General features: G+C 44.7%; 1 protein-coding gene and 1 pseudogene across 2 annotated transcripts; both read left to right on the top strand.

Annotated features, from left to right (window-relative positions):
* The first annotated feature begins 16,356 nt into the window (after positions 1 to 16,356).
* On the top strand, positions 16,357 to 17,131 carry LOC103628648 (ADP-ribosylation factor GTPase-activating protein pseudogene; annotated as a pseudogene). Its single transcript, NR_161170.1, has 3 exons — positions 16,357 to 16,445; positions 16,549 to 16,741; positions 16,950 to 17,131. The product of NR_161170.1 is annotated as an ADP-ribosylation factor GTPase-activating protein pseudogene (transcript).
* A 174-nt stretch (positions 17,132 to 17,305) lies between these two features.
* LOC109939812 (uncharacterized) lies at positions 17,306 to 17,890 on the top strand. The gene is made up of 2 exons (NM_001369174.1): positions 17,306 to 17,521; positions 17,624 to 17,890. Exons 1-2 carry the CDS (start codon positions 17,321 to 17,323, stop codon positions 17,888 to 17,890), a joined length of 468 nt encoding a protein of 155 aa, NP_001356103.1. The 5' UTR covers positions 17,306 to 17,320.
* The last annotated feature ends 1,644 nt before the right edge of the window (positions 17,891 to 19,534 follow it).

The following is a 19,534-nucleotide window of genomic DNA, read 5'->3' as shown; positions in this document are numbered from 1 at the left end:
AAATACTTTAACTCCCCCATCATTGACATCTCGAATTTTTGTGTCATGATCCTACTAAATTCTTCACATGTAGATTCGTTAGTAGACCCAAATATGATATCATCAACATAAATTTGGCATACAAACAAATCATTTTCAAGAGTTTTAGTGAATAAAGTAGGATCGGCCTTGCCAACTTTGAAGCCATTTGCAATAAGGAAATCTCTAAGGCATTCATACCATGCTCTTGGGGCTATAATCAAGATTGAAATGTAGTAGCATACTTCATGAGAAACTCATTCTTATGCATGAGACTATATGAAATTACTAAGATAAAGTAATAGTCTCGACATAATCAAGATATAGAAAGAGGCTCCCCCTAAAGATGTGCATCAAGAATTTAAATGAATTGAATGGATGCATTTACTTTTAAAGATGAAAGGGGAGAAGCATTATACATCTTGATCAAGGCTCATAAATTTTGCAATAACAACTTAAGCCTAGTATTCTCATAATGAAAGTATTTAGAATACTCACAACCACACCATTGATTGTTTTGTAGACCTTATTATCCACGTAGGTGTTGTTGTTCTTGATGTCCTCCTCTTTCATTTGAGAGTCCTCCCTTTGTAGTTGTTTCCTTTTCCTTTCAAACTTATTGAAAATACTCAAGAAAGATGTTAATAGCACAAGGGAGTATATGATGAAAGATGATCTCTTTAGATAGAAAATATAGACAGTTCATCATTCATAAGTCACACAGACATGAAGTAAAATCCTTTGAGATTATAGGAATAAATCTAATTCATGATTTGGAAAGCGATGAATGTGAAAGAATCATATCCAATTTGAGCAAGTAGAAATACATCATAAAACATTGGATTGATTTTTCTTTTCATGTTAGATTACACGCTCCCAAAGAGAAACTTATTCTCTACAAGTAAGACTACTTGGGTTACTTAAATAAAATCAATGGTCTCACTATTCTAGTTATAGAGAGAGTTTTCCTTTTATAAGTGTCCTAAGGATTTGAATTCCTTGAATAACACCTTGTTCTTTTAGGAACTTGAAATATCTCTCTATATCTAGAAACATGGCAATAATAGAATAACTTAGCGAAAAACATGCCATGTGGTACTTCCAACAATTTAAAGCATGTAGATTGCCATAGGATTGAAACTAATGAATGTGCAATCTACCATATGAGAGGAAATTCTTCAAAGAATGATAATATCAAATTAAAGACATTTGAAGTGCTTCAATTTTTCTATGTGACTATACAAGACACATAAGAAATGATATTCTAAAATACTTGTACTTAAGTGTTACCATCCTTTGGCTTTCCTCCATGTTGTAGGCCTTGATTTTTTGCACATGATATCTCTTCACTTCCTACAACATATAATATCTTCCTCGAGATGATATGAGTTTAAGACATAGCAATTTAAAAAATAACCTTGGGTCAATCACGGATATAGATCATTGAAGATTGATAGCTTGAGTTGATAAGAATTGAATGGACTCTCTCAAGCACCCAAGGCTTCATATCATCTCCTTCTCCTGCAAAGCTTGTCAATTATATTTTGGTACCCATCGCTTGATGGGTCCATCTTGGTTAGTCGACAAAGATCTAGGAACCCAAGAGTCCTTTGTGTTAGCACTTGGTAAACTCATTACCTTTCTAACACAAGTTGCAATTTTGGGTTCCCTAGTTACATGAGAATCAATTGACAAGTTAGGAGTGGGATTGTTACCAATGGGACAATCCTTGCATTGATGTCCCTTCTTTCGGCATGTGTAGCATAGGCGTTTTTCAAGTTTTGAAGCTTTCTTCTTTCCTTGTTTGTTGCGTGCTACATGGTTAGTAAAAACTTTCTTTTCTAACCCTATGCCTCTTTGTTTTAAATGGGGACAAGATCTAAGTAAGTGTCCCTTCTTGGAGCATTTAAAACAAAGTCTATCATCCTTGTTAATAATCAAGCCATTTTTAATGTAGGGACATGACCTAATCAAGTGCCCCTCTTCAAAGCATTCACTACACCTCTTAATGTGAAGTGTGACTTGATCATTACCTTGGATGTTACCTTTTGTGGAGGCGTGGTTGAGGCTTTTGGAGGAGGTGTTGAATTTCTTCTTTTGTTTCTTCCTCTTGGAAATCCTCAAATCCTTGACATTTTCTTCAAGGGATGTAGTGCATGCCACGGTTGTTCCCGTCTCAAGCTTCTTCACCATGTGATCACGGTTATCTTGAGAAGGTTGAGCAATGCACTTCCCTTTTAGTTGTGTCAAGCTCATTTTTAGCCTCTCATTTTCTTCCTTGAGCTTTTGATATGTATCATCATTTGTTCCTGCAAGTTCTAGCTCAAAAGAAGATTTGCTTATCGACGGACAACAAGCATTAGCACATGGTAATATAGTATCAATTTGAATACATGTGCATGAGTGAGGTTGTTGGGATTTTAAATTTTCTATCACAACTTCATGAGCAATGTTTAATATGATATGATCATCTCTAAGATTTTCATGAGAGCATAGGAGCATATCATATTTTTCTTGAAAAGCTAGATTTTCAATTTTTAGCTTTTCTACTTGGTCCTTAAGCAAGGTATTCTTATTTACTAATTGAGCGATACAATGTAAAGTGTTATCTTGCTCAATTGAAATAGTTTCATACCTTTGGACCAAATCAACATGAGAGCACTTTAGCTCCTCATGTTCTTTAGTCAACTCGTCAAAGCATTGCATCTTCATGGAGAGAATACTTTCTAGCCTTTGACGAGCTTCGCCTTGCTCTCTCGCTCTTTCTAGAAGTTTGAGCATGACCGCCTTATCTTCTTGGCTTAGGCGAGCGTAGAGTTGCACAAAGCTTCTTTCTTCCTCCTCATCCTTATTTGTGCTTCCGCTATCATTTTCATTAGCCACACAACATATGTGGGAATCGAAATGGAAAGACAAACCTCTTGGAGAGGTGGATTCATCGTTTGGTCTCCTCCGTTCATTTTCTTCTTCTTCCTTGCAAGGGTTAGTATCACAAATACCAAAGGAAGTAGAAGCACAAAATGAACTATCATGTTTGGACTCATTAAATTTGCTTTTAATTCTAGTCCAAATATCATGCGCATCATGGATTGATTCGTCATAATTCGATATGAAGGCACGATAATCTTCTTTGCTAAGAGAATTGCTTAGGATGTCAAAAGCTAGGTAGTTTAAGCGAAAACATCTTTGATCCTCCTCGGAGACAATTTTTCCGTTATAACTAGGAGGGAAGATACTCTTGTCTAAAATTTGTTCTAATTGTGGATCTACCGTTCTAAAAGCGTTTATTACTCTAGTAGACCGTGAATCATAATTAGAACAATTGGAAAGTAATATCTCAAGAGTTACCTCCTTGTTCTCTTGGGTCTTCTTGTTCTTTTGGGATCTTTTACGAGCCATCACTTCGAGTTGTTAGACTCAAGATGAAGTGCCTTGCTTTGATACCAATTGAAAGTCGCCTAGAGGGGGGGGGGGTGGATAGGCGAAACCTGAAAATTAAAACTTTATCCCCCAACTAGATCCCTCGATTAGTGGTTAGAACAAGATATATAAAAATAGGAGTATACAAACTAAGTTCTTGCTTGAAAAGAGTATTGCTAAATAATGCGGGAGTGATAAATCAATGCAATTAATAAGTTATAGAATAACGAAGCAAGATGCCTTAGATGAGAAGAGCACTAGGTCAAGTTCTTTCTTGCAACGTGTTGCTTCACTAAATGGGAATTTAACTTGAAGCAACACTAAATGATATTAGCAAATAATGGTGCAAGAAAACTTTGAGCAAGGAAAACAAACAAATCACAAGCAATAAACACAATGGACATGGGTGATTTGTTTTACCGAGGTTCGGCCCTCGAAGGCCTAGTCCCCGTTGAGGAGTCCACTAAAGGACGGGTCTTTTTCAACCCTTTCCCTCTCTCCCCCGATCACACAAGGATCGATGAGCTCTTCTTCTTCTCAAGGATCACTCTCGATCCCACAAGGACCACCACACTCTTTGGTGTCTCTTGCTAGCTTTTACAAGCCTCCAAAACTTTGGAGGAAGTTCGATGGGAGTCAATACTCCACGCACAAATGAACACGAAGATGTAGCACACACTATCTCTCAATGAATCTCACAAGGCACTAGAGCTAAAACACACAAGAGACTTTCTTTTGCTTGCTCTTGCTTTTGTGGCACTTGTGTGGGTTGTAGTGGACTAAATCTTGTGTATAGGATGGATCAATGAATATATGTGGTTGGGAGGGCTTGAGTATGTCAACTAGATGACTTGGAATGTTGCTTGGGCTCCCACACCTTGAAGTGGCCGGTTGGGGTGGTATTTATAGCCACCAACCAAAATCTAGCCGTTGGTGAAGGCTGTCTGTCGCATGGTGCACCGGACAGTCCGGTGCACACCGGACATGTCCGGTGCGCCAGCCACGTCACCCGACCGTTAGGGTTCTGACCGTTGGAGCTATGACTGCTGGGCTCGCTGGGATGTCCGGTGGCGCACCGGACATGCACTGTAGAGTGTCCGGTGCGCCAGCACGCGCGAGCCTGACTTCTGCGTTCTCTGTCGCGCATTTAATGCGCCTGCAGGTGACCGTTGGTGCTGAAGTAGCCGTTGGTCCGCCATTACACCGGACAGTCCGGTGTACACCGGACATGTCCGGTGAATTATAGCGAAGCAGCCGAAGTGAATTCCCGAGACTGGCGAGTTCAGAGCCGCGTCCTCTTGGAGCACCGGACACTGTCCGGTGTACACCGGACAGTCCGGTGAATTATAGCGCGCCGGCTCTGAGAATTCCCGAAGGTGAAGAGTTTGAAGTCGGTCTTCCCTGGTGCACCGGACACTGTCCGGTGGTGCACCGGACAGTCCGGTGCACCAGTCCAGGGTGCCTTCGGTTGGCCCTTGCTCCTTTGTTTGAACCCTTTCTCTTGGTCTTTTTATTGGCTTATGGTGAACCTTTGTACCTGTAGAACTTATAAACTTGGGCAAACTAGTTAGTCCAATTATTTGTGTTGGGCAACTCAACCACCAAAATTAGTATAGAAAATAGGTGTAAGCCTAATTCCCTTTCAGCAAGTCAATCCGTCTGAGGGGCAGGATACGCTTTCCGGGTGCGATCCCGTGGAAGGGTGCCGCACCGGCCTAGACCTCGGACCGATCAACCCCCAAGAGTTCCAGGGTCTCGGCGTAGATGATGTTGAGGCTGCTGCCTCCGTCCATGAGGACCTTGGAGAGCCTAACGTTCCCGATGATCGGATCAACGATGAGCGAGTACCTCCTTGGGCTTGGCACGAAGTCGGGGTGGTCGCCTCGGTCGAAGGTGATAGGCTTGTCAGACCAGTCTAGGTAGGCTGGCACTACCACCTTTACCGAGCAGACCTCCCGGCGCTCCTGCTTGCGGTGCCGAGCCGAGGCGTTCGCCACCTGCCCACCATAAATCATGAAGCAGTTGTGGATCTCGGGGAACTCCTCTTCCTTGTCGCCCTCCTTTGTGTTGTTGCCTTGGCCCTTGCCATCTTCCGCCGGGGGCCCGGCCTTATGGAAGTAGCGCCGGAGCATGACACATTCTTCAAGGGTGTGCTTGACGGGACCCTGGTGATAGGGGCACGGCTCCTTGAGCATCTTGTCGAACGCGCCGGCCCCTCCAGGGGGCTTCCGAGGGTTCCTGTGCTCGGCAGCAGCGACAAGATTCACGTCAGCGGCGTTGCGCTTCGCTTGCACCTTCTTCTTGGCCTTCTCCTTCGCGCCACGCTGGGCGGACGCCTTGGGGGCGTCTTGCTTCGGCTCCCCCTGAGGCTGCTTGTCTTTCCGAAAGATGGCCTCGACCGCCTCCTGACCCGAGGCGAACTTGGTGGCGACGTCCATCAATTCGCTGGCCTTGGCGGGAGTCTTGCGCCCTAGTTTGCTCACCAGGTCTCGGCAAGTGGTGCCGGCGAGGAAAGCTCCGATGACGTCTGAGTCGGTGATGTTAGGCAGCTCGGTGCGCTGCTTCGAAAACCGCCGGATGTACTCTCGGAGGGATTTCCCAGGCTGCTGGCGGCAGCTTCGGAGATCCCATGAGTTCCCAGGGCGCACATACGTGCCCTGGAAATTTCCCGCGAAAGCCTTGACCAGGTCGTTCCAGTCAGAGATCTGCGCAGGAGGTAGATGCTCCAGCCAGGCCCGGGCGGCGTCGGAGAGGAAAAGGGGTAGATTACGGATGATGAGGTTGTCATCGTCCGCCCCTCCCAACTGGCATGCCAGTCGGTAGTCCGCGAGCCACAACTCTGGCCTCGTCTCCCCCGAGTACTTAGTGATGGTAGCCGGGGCCCGGAAACGGGCGGGGAACGACGCTCGTCGTATGGCGCGGCTGAAGACTTGTGGACCGGGTGGCTCGGGCGAGGGACTCCGATCCTCCTCGCTGTCACAGCGTCCCCCACGCCTGGGATGGTAGCCTCGGCGCACCTTCTCGTCGAGGCAGGCTCGATGGTCGCGATGGTGATGCTTGTTGCCAAGGCGATCCCGAGCGGCAGGTGCCTCGTCCCATGTGCGCTCGAGATGGACCGAGGCCTCCCGCATGTGTCGGGAGGACGCCGTGTGATGCTCCGAGGGGTTAGCTCGCCTCTGGGAGGCAGAGCTCTCGGCTCGTCGAACTGCGGCACCTTCCAGGAGATCCTTGAGTTCACCCTGGATACGCCGTCCCTCGGTGGTGGATGGCTCTGGCATGGTTCGAAGTAGCATCGCCGCTGCAGCTAGGTCCTGGCCAGACCCGGTGACGGCCGGGGGCAGCGCTGCCCTGGCATTGTCGATGATGCGGCGCTGGATGTTCCGGGCCCGATGACAGGCTCCTCCGGCGAGTGTTCGGCCTGCCCACTCCTGTTCGATGTTCTGTCGGAGCTGCACAAGCCGCCCTGCTTCCTCGTCGACCTTGGCCTACATCTCGCGGATTTGCTCGAGCTGTGTGTCCTGACCCCCCGCAGGGACTAGGACCATAGCTAGCTCCCGCGGGATGTCAACGCGAGATGCGGGCCCAGGGGGATCGTCAACCTCCGGCATACCGAGGTGGTTGCCTTCGTTGTGATCTCCCTGATCGACGTGGAAACATTCGCAACTTGGGCCGTAACCCTCGTCGTCAAGGCCGTGGCGATCATCAGAGCAACCGGAGAGGCAGTGGTCACATGCGGACATAAAGTCCCGCATGGCACCGGGATCATCGAGGCCAGAGAAATCCCAACCAAAGTCGGGGTCGTCCTCTTCCTTGGAACCCGCCGGTCCGGAGGTTGAGATGGCTGTTAGTTGGTCCCAGGTCGACCACATATGGTACCCCGGAAGGTTTGGATACGCCCTTACGAAAGCGCTCACCGTAGCGGGGTCGCTAGGTGGATTGAAGCTGAATCGAAAGGGAACATGGTGGAATACGGACGGTACCTTTTGATCGATGGACGGTGGTGAAGTCGCGTTGGGGACGGAGCACACGTCATCTCAGGTATGAGGGTGACGCCCAACAGGTCCTTTGCGAGGGTGCTGGCGTCGTCGGTCCGCTTGGGGCTGGCTCGTTGCGGAGAAGCGGCACTCGCCGTTGTCCCAGGCGCGAGGACAACACCTGACATGTCCCCCGGAGGAGTGCCGGCGTTGTCGGCTCGCTCTGGTTCGACAGTCGATAAGGTGCCGCCTCCTGCGTGGCCACGGTTGCCCCGTCTCCGTCTCCTCCGATGAGGAGGGTGGCGGGGATGACCGAAGTGTTCCTCTTCCACCGCGGGGAGATGCCGTCGTGGAGGTCGCCTCCGTCGGGCGAGCCGTTGACTGTCGTTGTCGTCGTGGTGTGGAGGGAGGAGTACCATGTCGTAGCTGCCGTCGAGGGACATGAACTCGAGACTTCCGAAGCGGAGCACCGTCCCGGGCTAAAGAGGTTGCTGAAGTCTACCCATCTGGAACTCAACGGGAAAGTGTTCGTTAACACGCAGCAGGCCCCTACCTGGCGCGCCAACTGTCGGCATTTCGGACCTGGGGGGTCCCTGGACCGACGAGTGAATTTGTCGCTGCGTGCCCCTACCCAGATGAGTTGGTGCGAGATGGAACACAAGTGGGGGAATGAGCCTTGTATTATCCTGCACCGGGGTGCTTGTAGTAGGGGTTACAAGCCTTGCGAGAGAGCGAGGGCGAGGGCGAGAGGGAGCGAGTAGCAGAGAGCGAGAGAGAGAGAGGGTCCGACACCCGCTCATCTTCTTCCGCCGTGCGTTCGGATGTTCATATGTTCGTATGCTCGTCCCTTCATCCTTCTTTTTTTTCTCCTCTTCCCCCCTGTGGGGCCCTGGACACCCCCTTTTATAGACGTAAGGAGATGCCCAGTTGTACAATGGGGTGTAGCTGGGAGCTAACGTGGCTGGAAGGGAAGTGTCCTGAGCCCTGTACAGATAACAACGTGGCCGTTGGGGGGACGCCTCGAGTCCTATAGGGATAGTATCGTGGTCGTTGGAGAAGTGCCTTGAGCCTTGTAGCAGTACGAGTGTTGGTGCTGTATGGATCATGCTGACGTCTCCTTGCTTCCGTAGGGGGCTTGAGAACCACCGACGTCATGGTTGCATGCAGGAAACCACCATCGCCTGTTACCGGGGTAAGCTGGATGGGACGCCGGTCTTGTTCCTTCGTAGCCTGAGCTAGCTAGGAGTAGGGTAATAATGCATCCCTCGTGGCGCGGTTGATCCGAGCCTGAGGTCGGGCGAGGCGGCGACTCCTCCGAGGCCAAGGCTGGGGCCGAGACCTAGGGTCGGGCGAGGACGTGATTCTTCCCGAGGCCGAGCCCTGGGGTCGGGCGAGGCGGAGATTTCCTCCCGAGGCCGAGGCCGAGCCCTGGGATCGGGCGAGGCGGAGCTTTCTGTTGCGTCCGAGGCTGAACTCGACTGTTGTCGGTTTCGCCCGGGTGGTTGGCGCAGCAGCCGGAGCGGGGCGGGCGGCGCTGTTTTCCTGTCAGATCGGTCAGTGAAATGGCGGAGTGACTGCGGTCACTTCGACCTTGCCGACTGAGGCGCGCGTGTCAGGATAAGGTGTCAGGCGACCCCAGCATTAAATGCACATGCAACACGGTCGGCTGGTAAGGCGATTTGGCCAAAGTCGCTTGCACGACAAGGCTTGCCTTTGGATGAGCCGAGGGTGCGCTCACTGTCTGAGGAGACCCTCGGGTGAGGCGTGGATTCGTCCGGAACCACTGTTCCGCCCGAGGCCGGGCTCGGGCGAGGTGATACCGCGTCCCTTGGTAGACGAAGCCTTGACTTTGACCCGAGCCGTCAGTCTTCGCGGTATGCTCTGAAGGTGTTTACTAGCCGTGATTAGGAGTGGTGGGGGTACCCCTAATTACGGTACCCGACAGTATTGTTGTAAAACGTCGCAACGCAAGGGCAACCGACTAGTTAGCAAATATATTAGAGTGGTGTAACACAAGAAAAAAAACAAATATTTATAGATTATTTATAAATACAGCATCATGGCATCTATAATATAAATTAATATTTGCAATAATATATCAATATTAAAATATAAATATATCATAATTTGAATTTTACAGTATTCATACGTTGCTACAGCTACATATTAATTAGTACTTATAATATTTGAATAAAATCAGAATAAGGGTGGCTGAAGAGAAAGCTCACATCCAGATTTGATGCTCCTGCAAATGCAATGTCGCAGTATACGTATATTTGAATTCCAGATTTTTTGAAATATTTTTTTTTGAAAAAAATTAGACTCTATGTTATTTAGTTAATGAAAAAAACTTATAACAAATCAATTAAGTTTTTTTACACTACTTAGTGTGAAGGAGTCAATAAATATATAATCATTTTATGACAGTTTATCATAAGGGGTCAAATAAATTACTATTTCCTTCATTCCAATTGTAAGCCATTTTATTTTTTCTAGATGCATATATTTTCTATAAGTTATATTAAATACATAATCAAACTATATATATATATATATACTAGGTCAGTGCCCGTGCGTTGCAACGGAGACATATAATATCTCAATAACTTATATATGCACATATGTGTTATATAGTTATGAGATAGAAGATGACATATATGCGAGCTGTCCGGGATGATATAGAAGAGAAACTTAGACCTGTGACGCACGGACACTCACCTAGTGTATTATATAAGATAGGCCAGTACCCGTGCATTGCATCTGGAACATATAATATCTCGATAACTTATATATACATATGTGTTATACGATTATGAGATGGATGACAACATTCGCGAGCCGTCCGTAATGATATCAAAGAGAAACCCAGGCCTACAACGCACATGCACTCACCTAATAGTGTATTATATAAAATATAAAAACCTAAATGTCAAACAATATTATTTGCTAATCCATCTTACCTATATAGTGCTTTGCATCTTTCATTGATGAGCGATGTAGCTCATATGTTCATATCCAGCTATTATACCAATGCACCATAGTTGTCAGCTGAAGGGTGGTCCTTAGAGCCACTATCATATGTTGACCTAGCATTTCTACCATACACTGGTGGTGGTGGTGGTCTGGTGGATTGGAGGATTTATTTGGTTCTGCTTTCTTGATCTCCACCGACAAACAAAGCAAATGACCTAAGCCTGGTCAAAGTCCCTTCCATTAATTACTATTAATTTAATCAGTCATGGACCAATAGAAAATTGGTTTGGATTTGTGAGTGCGGTGAGAGGAAAATAACTTATGCATAATTCGTTAGCAAGTAGATTTAGAAGTGTAGAAAAATGAGAAGACACTTTGAATGAATTGTACAATAGGAATATAACATGCATATAATCGAATGGCATCAATGAATGAGACAATTCAATGTGAGGCATATAACTTAAGAAAAAAACACTATTCAACTGGTGCAATTCAAAGGTTCTTTGATCAATAGTTGACCTTCTCAATGTTTGTGACAGTAGATTCTTAAAGAATGTCAGCATATCCACTGGATAACAATTGACATGCCCGCTCATGTGTACTGTAAAGCTTGTCTCTCACATCACCGAGTATAATGCGATATGACTTAATCGAAGGAACCTTGTTCGAGAACTCTGTTACAGATGAAACAATGGTTAATAGGAATAGCCAAGTTTAGCAATCTACCATCTAAAAATTCTGAAACAAAAAAACCTAAATGTCAAATAATATTATTTGATAATCCATCTTACCTATAAAGTGCTTTGCATCTTTCTTTGACGAAGTCCGCGCGGCAGATCGTCGACCGCCTTGTCGTCTGCGCGGCCGCCGCGACCACGACCACGACCACGGCAACGCTGGGGCAGCATTGTGCGTGGGCGACGCGCTGCGCAAGGCCACCAAGGTGCTCGAGGACCGGCAGGACCGCAACCCGGTGGCCACCGTCATGCTGCTCTCCGACACCCAACAGCAGCAACAGCAGTCGGCAGCGCCGGAAAACTCGTCAAGGAAGCAGTTTGGGCGGCCAGCGGTGGCCCCAGCAACGCGCTTCACCCATGTGGAGATCCCCATCGGCCCCGGCGACCCGCCTCCTCTTGTGTCCGAGTGCGAGGAGGAGCCTCCCGTGGAGCACGCGTTCGCCAAGTGCCTTGGCGGGCTGGTGAGCGTGGTGATGCAAGAGGTGCATCTGGAGCTGGCGTTCCCGACGGGGGAGATCACGGCGGTGTACTCGTGCAGGCCTGGGCAGCAAGTCGTGGCAGTCTTCGGTGGTACGGGGGTGAGCATGCGGCTGGGCGAGATGTACGCAGAGGAGGAGCGCGAACTGCTGGTGGAGGTGCGGGCGCCGCTGGGCAGCCACCCGCACTCGTTGACGGTGCGGTGCATGTACCGCAACCCGGCGTCGCAGGAGACGGTGCGCGGCGCGGTGCAGCCTCTGCTGCTGCCCGCGCTCCATGGCGAGCGGGCGCCGTCATCGTCGTCTCGGCAATTGTTGACATCACTACAACAGTAAGATTTCTTAATATAAATATCACACTTTGCAAGTTGTGAACAACAAACCTTTCACAAAATATAAAATTCGCTAAGGTAATAGGAAGATAAGTCTGAATTAAAACTTCAATAATAACATCTGATAGATGGCATCTAGAGAAGGTCTCAGCGTCTATGTCAGCGGGGCAGTTGCATGGGCAGTGCAGCGAGCCGCGGAGCAGCGAGTACGTGTGTTTGTGTCAAGGTAATTCAAGCGAAGTGTATTCAGCTACTACTCTAGCAAAGTAACGCAAATGACCAAAGGCATATAAGAGGAGCATGTTTAGACTACATATTTTCATAAGCAAACAACCATAGCTGTTGCTAGGTAGGCATTTAGAACAGAAAATCTAGGATGAGATAAAATGTATCCCATATTTTCTGGAATAATCCTACAAATTCAAAGGGAAAACATCAGGTGGGAAATCGTCAGGTATCAACCATAACGTCCTGTATATTAGGATCAGCATATACACAGATCCTAAGAAATGACCATTGCATGAGGTAGCCCTACTCAGTTTAGCAAGTAACAACCAATCTGATCTAAAGGGCAGAACAAGCAAATGCTACCAATACGTGCATCGATCCATTCACAGAACGAAGTGAGCTTCAAGCATGCCAAGTACATAATTTCGAATAGATGGCGTTATTGTATCCAAAAAGCAGATGCCACCAAGAAAGACATGGAAGGCACATAACTGGCTATAGGTTCAGTAGTGACATGAGCAACAACTGATGGTCTTGAGATTGTGGGACTTTTGCATCGGGTAGATGTATTTCAGTATTTGATTTAACTTGTGATATAAGTTTATCTAATGACTTACTGCACTTATTTTTCCTTCAGATGAACGAGAGCTTGTTCACATGTGAACTTTCAAAACAAACCTTATCATCCGTCAAGGATACAGTTGAAATGGCTGTCAAAAAATGGGGAGAGAAATCATTAACTGAACTGGAAGCAGAAAAGCGGTTGTCCTACTCATGTGAGAAGGTAAGCCTATTTTAGGAACCATGAGAGGTCAAATTCTATATGTTGCTATTCAGTGTAGCGTAGTGTTCACATGATCAATTTTGTTCAGGTCATTACAGCAGGTGGTAGGAACAGAGCGCCATGAATCACACATAATTGACAATCATAGAAGGCGACATGAAACGGGCCTTCGATAGAAAGATTTGAGTCTGACAGACGTGAGGGTTACAAGCCTCATTAGTTTGAAGCTGTTACTGCAACTGACCAGGGCAATGCAGCCAAAAGGGACGTCCAACATGCATCACACAAGTTGCAGCCAAATCTAATTCAGCTAGGGAAACCAGAAATGCATGGACTAATTTTAATGGATCAGTGAGTAACAAGGGCATTTCTAGTTCAGGGTCAAGTCGTGTGGTTACAACCAATTGCATTAGCTGTTTTTATGTGAATTGCATTGTAAAGTTATTAATACAGTACTACTGGCATTAAGACACTTTATGAAAATCCACACAATTTTGCAGGCTGACAGTTATTGCAAGGTGCTATAATTTTTCTGCTCTAATATTAATGCAATTCTGTAAAATAATGTGAAATCCAGTTAAAAAAATCACTGAGCATGCAGTTTTGGTAAATCAAAATTGAATCCAGATGTTACTAAAATAGGGAACCCACTGATCATGCAGTTTTGGTAAATCAAATTGACTCCCCTGCAATGCTAACCCATCAGTGACTCAATTAGAAAATTTGAGTAACTAAATTCAGAGCATCTCTGAAAATTAATGCAAAAGAAAGGTAGAAGGTCAAGTAAATATAGCCTTCCTAAATCTTCCAGATCAGTGAGAAATAATTAATGCAAAATCATATTAAGGGTTTCAAGGGAATCGCTGGTGCATAGACACGAAGATGAGTTATCGCATACTTTTGGTCGTCATCAACAAAACAATTTCTGTGTACACAAGTGGAAAGCACTGGCATCGTAGTACTCATCGTATTCAAGGAACAAATTTTTTCATAGAACAAGGCATTTGACAGATCTAGCCATTTCATATTCACTGATCAAGGAACAACCATTTCGCAGATCATTCCATTGCACAGATCTACGCATTTCATATTCAAAGTCAAGGAAAGGGGAAGCAGTGTTGAACCTTTCGTATAGACGAGGCCGACCACACTGCGGACCGAGGAGACCACCACGCGCTGGCTCTGACCTCGATGAAGGCCTGCTCCAAGATTGTGTTAACCGCCACTGCCGTTGCCTACAGGGCCTCTTTCGAGCGTTGAATCCTCACCGGCCCCGCCTAGACTCTGAGCGCTTCGCCCGTTTCCTTACCTAAAATGTCGGCAACCATCTGTTAGGCAGTTTTACTTAACTAAAATGGAAGGATGCTGTAGAGCATGTATCACAAGAACCAAAGTCAAAACAACTCTAAAAACCAATGCAAGATCCTCAAAATATCTAGATGGCATTTGAAATTTGATGAACATGTGAAATACCTCTTTCCTCATGGGATCTTCGTTCTCTAACAGGAACAACTCAATGTGCAAGGTGAGGACATGTACGCTGCAAAACAGCAAAGTTAAATATGTTATTCAACATCATTACATGAATGAATGCCCATCCTTCAAATACATACTATCTATGTGTCTGTGCTGCTTCTGGGCTAGGTTCACCTGGATAAGTGAAACATAGAGGTTGTCCACAACCAAGTCTTTCACTAAAAAATAACAGAAATGCAAGGCAAACCAAACAGTAGAAAATCTTGTGCACATTTAAAAAGAAAGAGAAATAAGCTATACATCAGTGTTACTCTCAACATTCTTCAGTAAGTCCAAAATGAACCTAGCTGTTTAACAGACCAGTGGCCCTAACCATTGGAATGTCGAGACTATGGTTGTGTGGTGCGACCAACAACACCACAGTATCTCCGGAAGACAATTGACTGCCTGTGAGCAATAATATCCTCAAGGTATCGCTTAGCCTTGGCCATAGACAACTTGTGAAGCACAAAAGTTGTCTTCCTTATGTTCTGCAGTGAACGTATCAGTTTAGAAAAGATAATGGAAAGATAAGCCAATCTCAGATATGCCATTCGATATCAACTAATCACTGAACTGCACCACAATATGCCTACGTTGAATGTGGGATAGCCCAAAAAGGGTTTCAAGCTTACAGAATGCAAAAACCTTCAATTGCAGGTTCATAGGCTAGCCTTATGTGCCTAAGTTCTAATTACAATTACAGAAAAATAACCTAGAATATTATGCATAGTATATTTTTCTAACGACCACTATAAGGTATACCACATTGGTGATTGGTGGATGAGAAGTTGAACGAACACAAATATGAGAACTTATTGATATTTGCGCTAAACCAACTGATATGTTCCAATATTGCAAGTGCGGACAAGTTATTAATTATTGTAGTCATTTCATAAAGTAATGTTCATGTACGGTGTTTGTGAATGCACAAAAGGAAGCATCTGGCATCTGTTTAGCGATGTAACAAGTGTATAGAATCATTAAGGAAGTGAAAAGCATCACCTGACCATCAGGACCAGTCTGTGTCCATCATATCTGGGTTTGGCCTATACTTCAGGAGGTCTTCCTCATCCGAATGCCCATCCTTCCCATTCGCCTCTGCATTTCCTGATTTCTCTCGAGCAGTGGCATTGTCAGCCGCATTGGTGAGCTTCTGGATTTGGTAATCTACCTTCTTGTCACTCAGACGAATCTACAAGAGCGCAGCAGCAGAGCCATAGGTAGAAACCACATGCAGTTTAGCTTCATTCTCCAGTACCAAAAGTATCATCAACTCACATATTGTAAAGTTGATAACAAAGCGCGCAAGTTGCCCTGTTTTCCAGTAGACCACCTCTTAATTTCGAAGTCTAAAGTGTCTCCAATTCTCTGTAATTCACAATGTCCAAACAAACAAGTGGGTTGTTAGCATCCAAGCAAGTGTAGTTAAAGGACCAAGGCATGCTGTAATCACGGACTGAAAATGTGGTGAGATATGAAAGCTGAAAACAATTTTAGATAATAACAAATGTTGGTGAGATATGCTATAATCAAAGGTGAGTTGTTACTTGGTCTATTTCATCTCTGAAATGAACACCAGAGTGTAGACTACTTGGTCTATTTCATCTCTGAAATGAACACCAGAGTGTAGACTGTTTTGAGTGTTGACATGGACTAAAGCAAGCATAATCAAGTTGATATGGATATGAAAAGCATATGTACTTACATCTCTCTCAGCCTGCTCCTTGTGAGCTTTTGCATATATCGTTCATTCTTCTCAGCCCGAGATTTTCATCCGAGACCATCACGAATCAAAAAGTGCCCTCCTTGCAGCAATGGGAAACTTGAAGGACGTTTTTAGTTGTATAAAGCCACGATGGCATTCCTCATGATGGTTGTATTAATCTTCTTGCAGCAATGGGAAACGAAAAAGCAAATAGCCATTGGGAAGCAGAGCTGCCTCCTAAATATGATAGGGTTGGGATAGAGAATTTCATCCGTGCAAAGTATGATTTTCCCAGATCTTTCAGTACCTTGAATATGTCATTCTTATCCTCCTACTCTTCAAACACTAATATCTACACGTAATATATTATGCCTGAAATGTAGATATGAGGACAAGAGATGGGTACCAAGGAATGGAACATTGCGACTTTCCTCCGGTGTTCGAGATGAGAAGAGCCAAGAGTCTCCAGCTAGTGCTAATTGGAGTGGACATCATAGATCTTCATTTGAGCAAAACCATGCTTCACCAGCTCTTCCGAGCAAAGTTGCACCTGTAGCTTCAAGGATACCCTCTCAGGTAATCCTTTGCTACCAAAGCTTTCCTAAACAACAGTCAATTTGTCAATGTGAAACTGGCAGATGTGTATTCAGACAGGACTCTTTTGAATATTTAGCTCTTGTTCTTAAGTCAGGCTAAGTAATCCACATTGCAGAAATCTTAATTCCAATTATTTTAACACAACAATGTAATCCTTTCTAATCTGGCATGATTGCATGGGAAGCAGGCATCACCTCAGCCCCCAAAGGTAGAACCACCAGTTCCTAAGGTGGTTTCACCTCCTCAGCCACAAAAATCTCCTGCCAAAGTTGAGGCAACACCCCCTAAAGTTGAGAAGCCATCAGTTGCGCCGCCTCCTAAAGTTGATTATGCTACTGATCTCTTTAACATGTTATCAATGGATGGAACAATAGAGAAAGAGCCAGAGTCATCTCCAAACGACGATAATGCCTGGGATGGCTTCCAGTGTAAGTTCTTGTGACTATTCGACTGATGAACTGTTCTATTTATGTGTTCATTTTATTGTGCCTTTCTTACTTTGTTGGATCTTAGTATGATATTTATGGATTTCCATGTCACTTTTTTGTACTGTTGCTCATGGAATATCAAAACTGTTCAGCTGCACAACCAGTACCTAGCTCCGAGGAAAAAGATTCTGCCAAACCAGCAGAAAGCAAGACCCAGTCTACATCTGGAATAGAAGACTTATTTAAAGATTCGCCAGCTGTGTCGTTATCCTCAGCTCCAGTTGTTTCCCAAGAAAATGCAAAGAATGATATCATGAGTTTGTTTGAGAAGGTGAGCACCAGCACTCCTTTGAAAAAAAAATCATGAAAAATGGTTCTATATAAAAGAAAGGGCACATCTATGGTCTATCTAAGAAATAGCTATGTTTTGCAGTCCGATATGGCATCACCATTTGCTGTCCAACAGCAGCAGCTGGCGTTTATGTCTCAGCAGCAAGCTCTTCTAATGGCTGCTCTTAAAGCTGGAAATTCACCACAAATAGTTCCAGGGAATGCCAATCAACTAAACACTAACATTTCTAATCCCCCTCTTGGAACCTTGCCTTTCCAAAACTGGACAAATCTTGGCTATCAAAATCCTGGGTTGACTCTAGCAGCAGCACAGAATGGTGCCACAATGAGGAGCATTTCAGTTTCCTGAGCACTCGATGCCTAATTATGACAGTGGAAAGGCTGCTAACAGTATGATCAAACAGAGAGCGAGGGAATGAAGGATCTAACTCTTTAAAATGTCGAGTATTAGAAGAGGGAAAGTAAGTAATCAGAGTGGTTGATGCAAAATGTTCTGAGCTGTCTAAATTTGAGTCTGAGTATCATGAGGTATGCAATTCCCTTTTACATAGTTTATTTATAAAGGTTCTCCATTTATCATAAAATTTTAGCAACAAACTACTAAAAGTAAATCCCAATTAAATTGAACCCTCCAGTGATTAGTGTAGTCAAGCATAACTAAGTTACCTTTTCAAGCCACCGACAATGGATTTGAAGAAGAAACTTAAGCTCGACAAATTTTGAATTAGATATTCCCTTCGTAACTGCAAAATTTTTAGACCTTTTTAAACTTCACAGCTAGAATAATGTCTGTCTTAAGACGCTCTACAATAGCAGATTCAGCACAACCCTTTCTAGATAACTTCTGGTGTAAGGATTTTATGTCAACCACATTAGTAAAAATATAAGTGCACATCAAATATATATAAGCAGAAATTGTTACTGATATTTCAAGAAATTCATCAAGATTAGTTGCAATTGTTTCCTAGTAAATATTGGTAACTGGTCTTGTCAAACAGCCACCCTTCCCCTTCCAATTCTACAGTTACATCTTCTGTGTATAATCTATGGCCGATAGTTCAGTCACTGTCATACCTAACAAGCAGGAGGATTTCATATGACAAGGCCAGGAAAAAAGACTATTAATTAAGATTTAAAATATAAATATGTATTCATATAAGGATTTCAAATGAACTATGTACTTTTTGGTTATCTTATTCCCATTATATAATATTGTTTACAGGCTCACGTCTTGGTGAAATGGAACGTGATTGTTTAATTGCATATGGTGCTAGAATGCTAATATTTGAACGCCTAGTGTTTTCAAATGATTCTTATAAAGTCCAGGTGATACCAGAAGTAGTTCGTGGTTTGTGTTTTTTCAGGTTTGCAGTATATGTGCTACCAGTAGTAGTTTGTGACGTGTGAATATTTTTCAGGTTTGCAGAACATGTGGCTTGTTAGGCTACTACAACCATAAACTGTTCAATGTGCAAAAAATGGGAAAATATAGCCTAGATGAGGCTGCCATATGCTTGCAAGCTTTTGTTAAAGGTACTGCAAAAGAGCAAAATGTGTTGTTGCTTCAATCATAGAACCTGAAAATTTGTCCTTCTCCTCGGCTTGATTCCTCAGCCTCCGAAGGCTTTATGTATTTGGCTTCATCCGAAGCTCGTATACGACGGTCGTCCAAAGCATTCTTCCCTGAACACCTGCACGTTCTATCCAAAGGCAACCTTCGGCATTAACCTTGCAGTGTACAGATAACAAAATAGAACGGTTAATGAGCGTTTTGAGGACCTTCGGGAGAAGGAGACCCCCAACATATACATACAAGAAGGATCCAGATACAACTTCAGTACTTGACTCCATAGTACGAATAACTCCTTTATCATGGTAGTTGTTTGCTGAGAACTTGTTAAAAGAGAATGGCTTAAGCTTCCAAGCAATTCTTAAAAGGGTATGATCTTGAGATGAGTTCTCTTCCTGTAAATAGAAATGAGAAATCATTCAA

This window comes from Zea mays, chromosome 5, assembly GCF_902167145.1.
Source record: "Zea mays cultivar B73 chromosome 5, Zm-B73-REFERENCE-NAM-5.0, whole genome shotgun sequence".
NCBI lineage: Eukaryota > Viridiplantae > Streptophyta > Magnoliopsida > Poales > Poaceae > Zea > Zea mays.
This window is presented reverse-complemented; position numbering and strand designations above follow the sequence as displayed.

What these genes read in the sequence shown, in the direction of transcription:
- LOC109939812 (NM_001369174.1), top strand. Translation starts at nt 17,321, where the DNA reads ATGGAATATCAAAACTGTTCAGCTGCACAACCAGTACCTAGCTCCGAG. An exon ending in TCATGAGTTTGTTTGAGAAG is followed by an intron (nt 17,522 to 17,623) that starts GTGAGCACCAGC and finishes TATGTTTTGCAG; the next exon opens with TCCGATATGGCATCACCATT.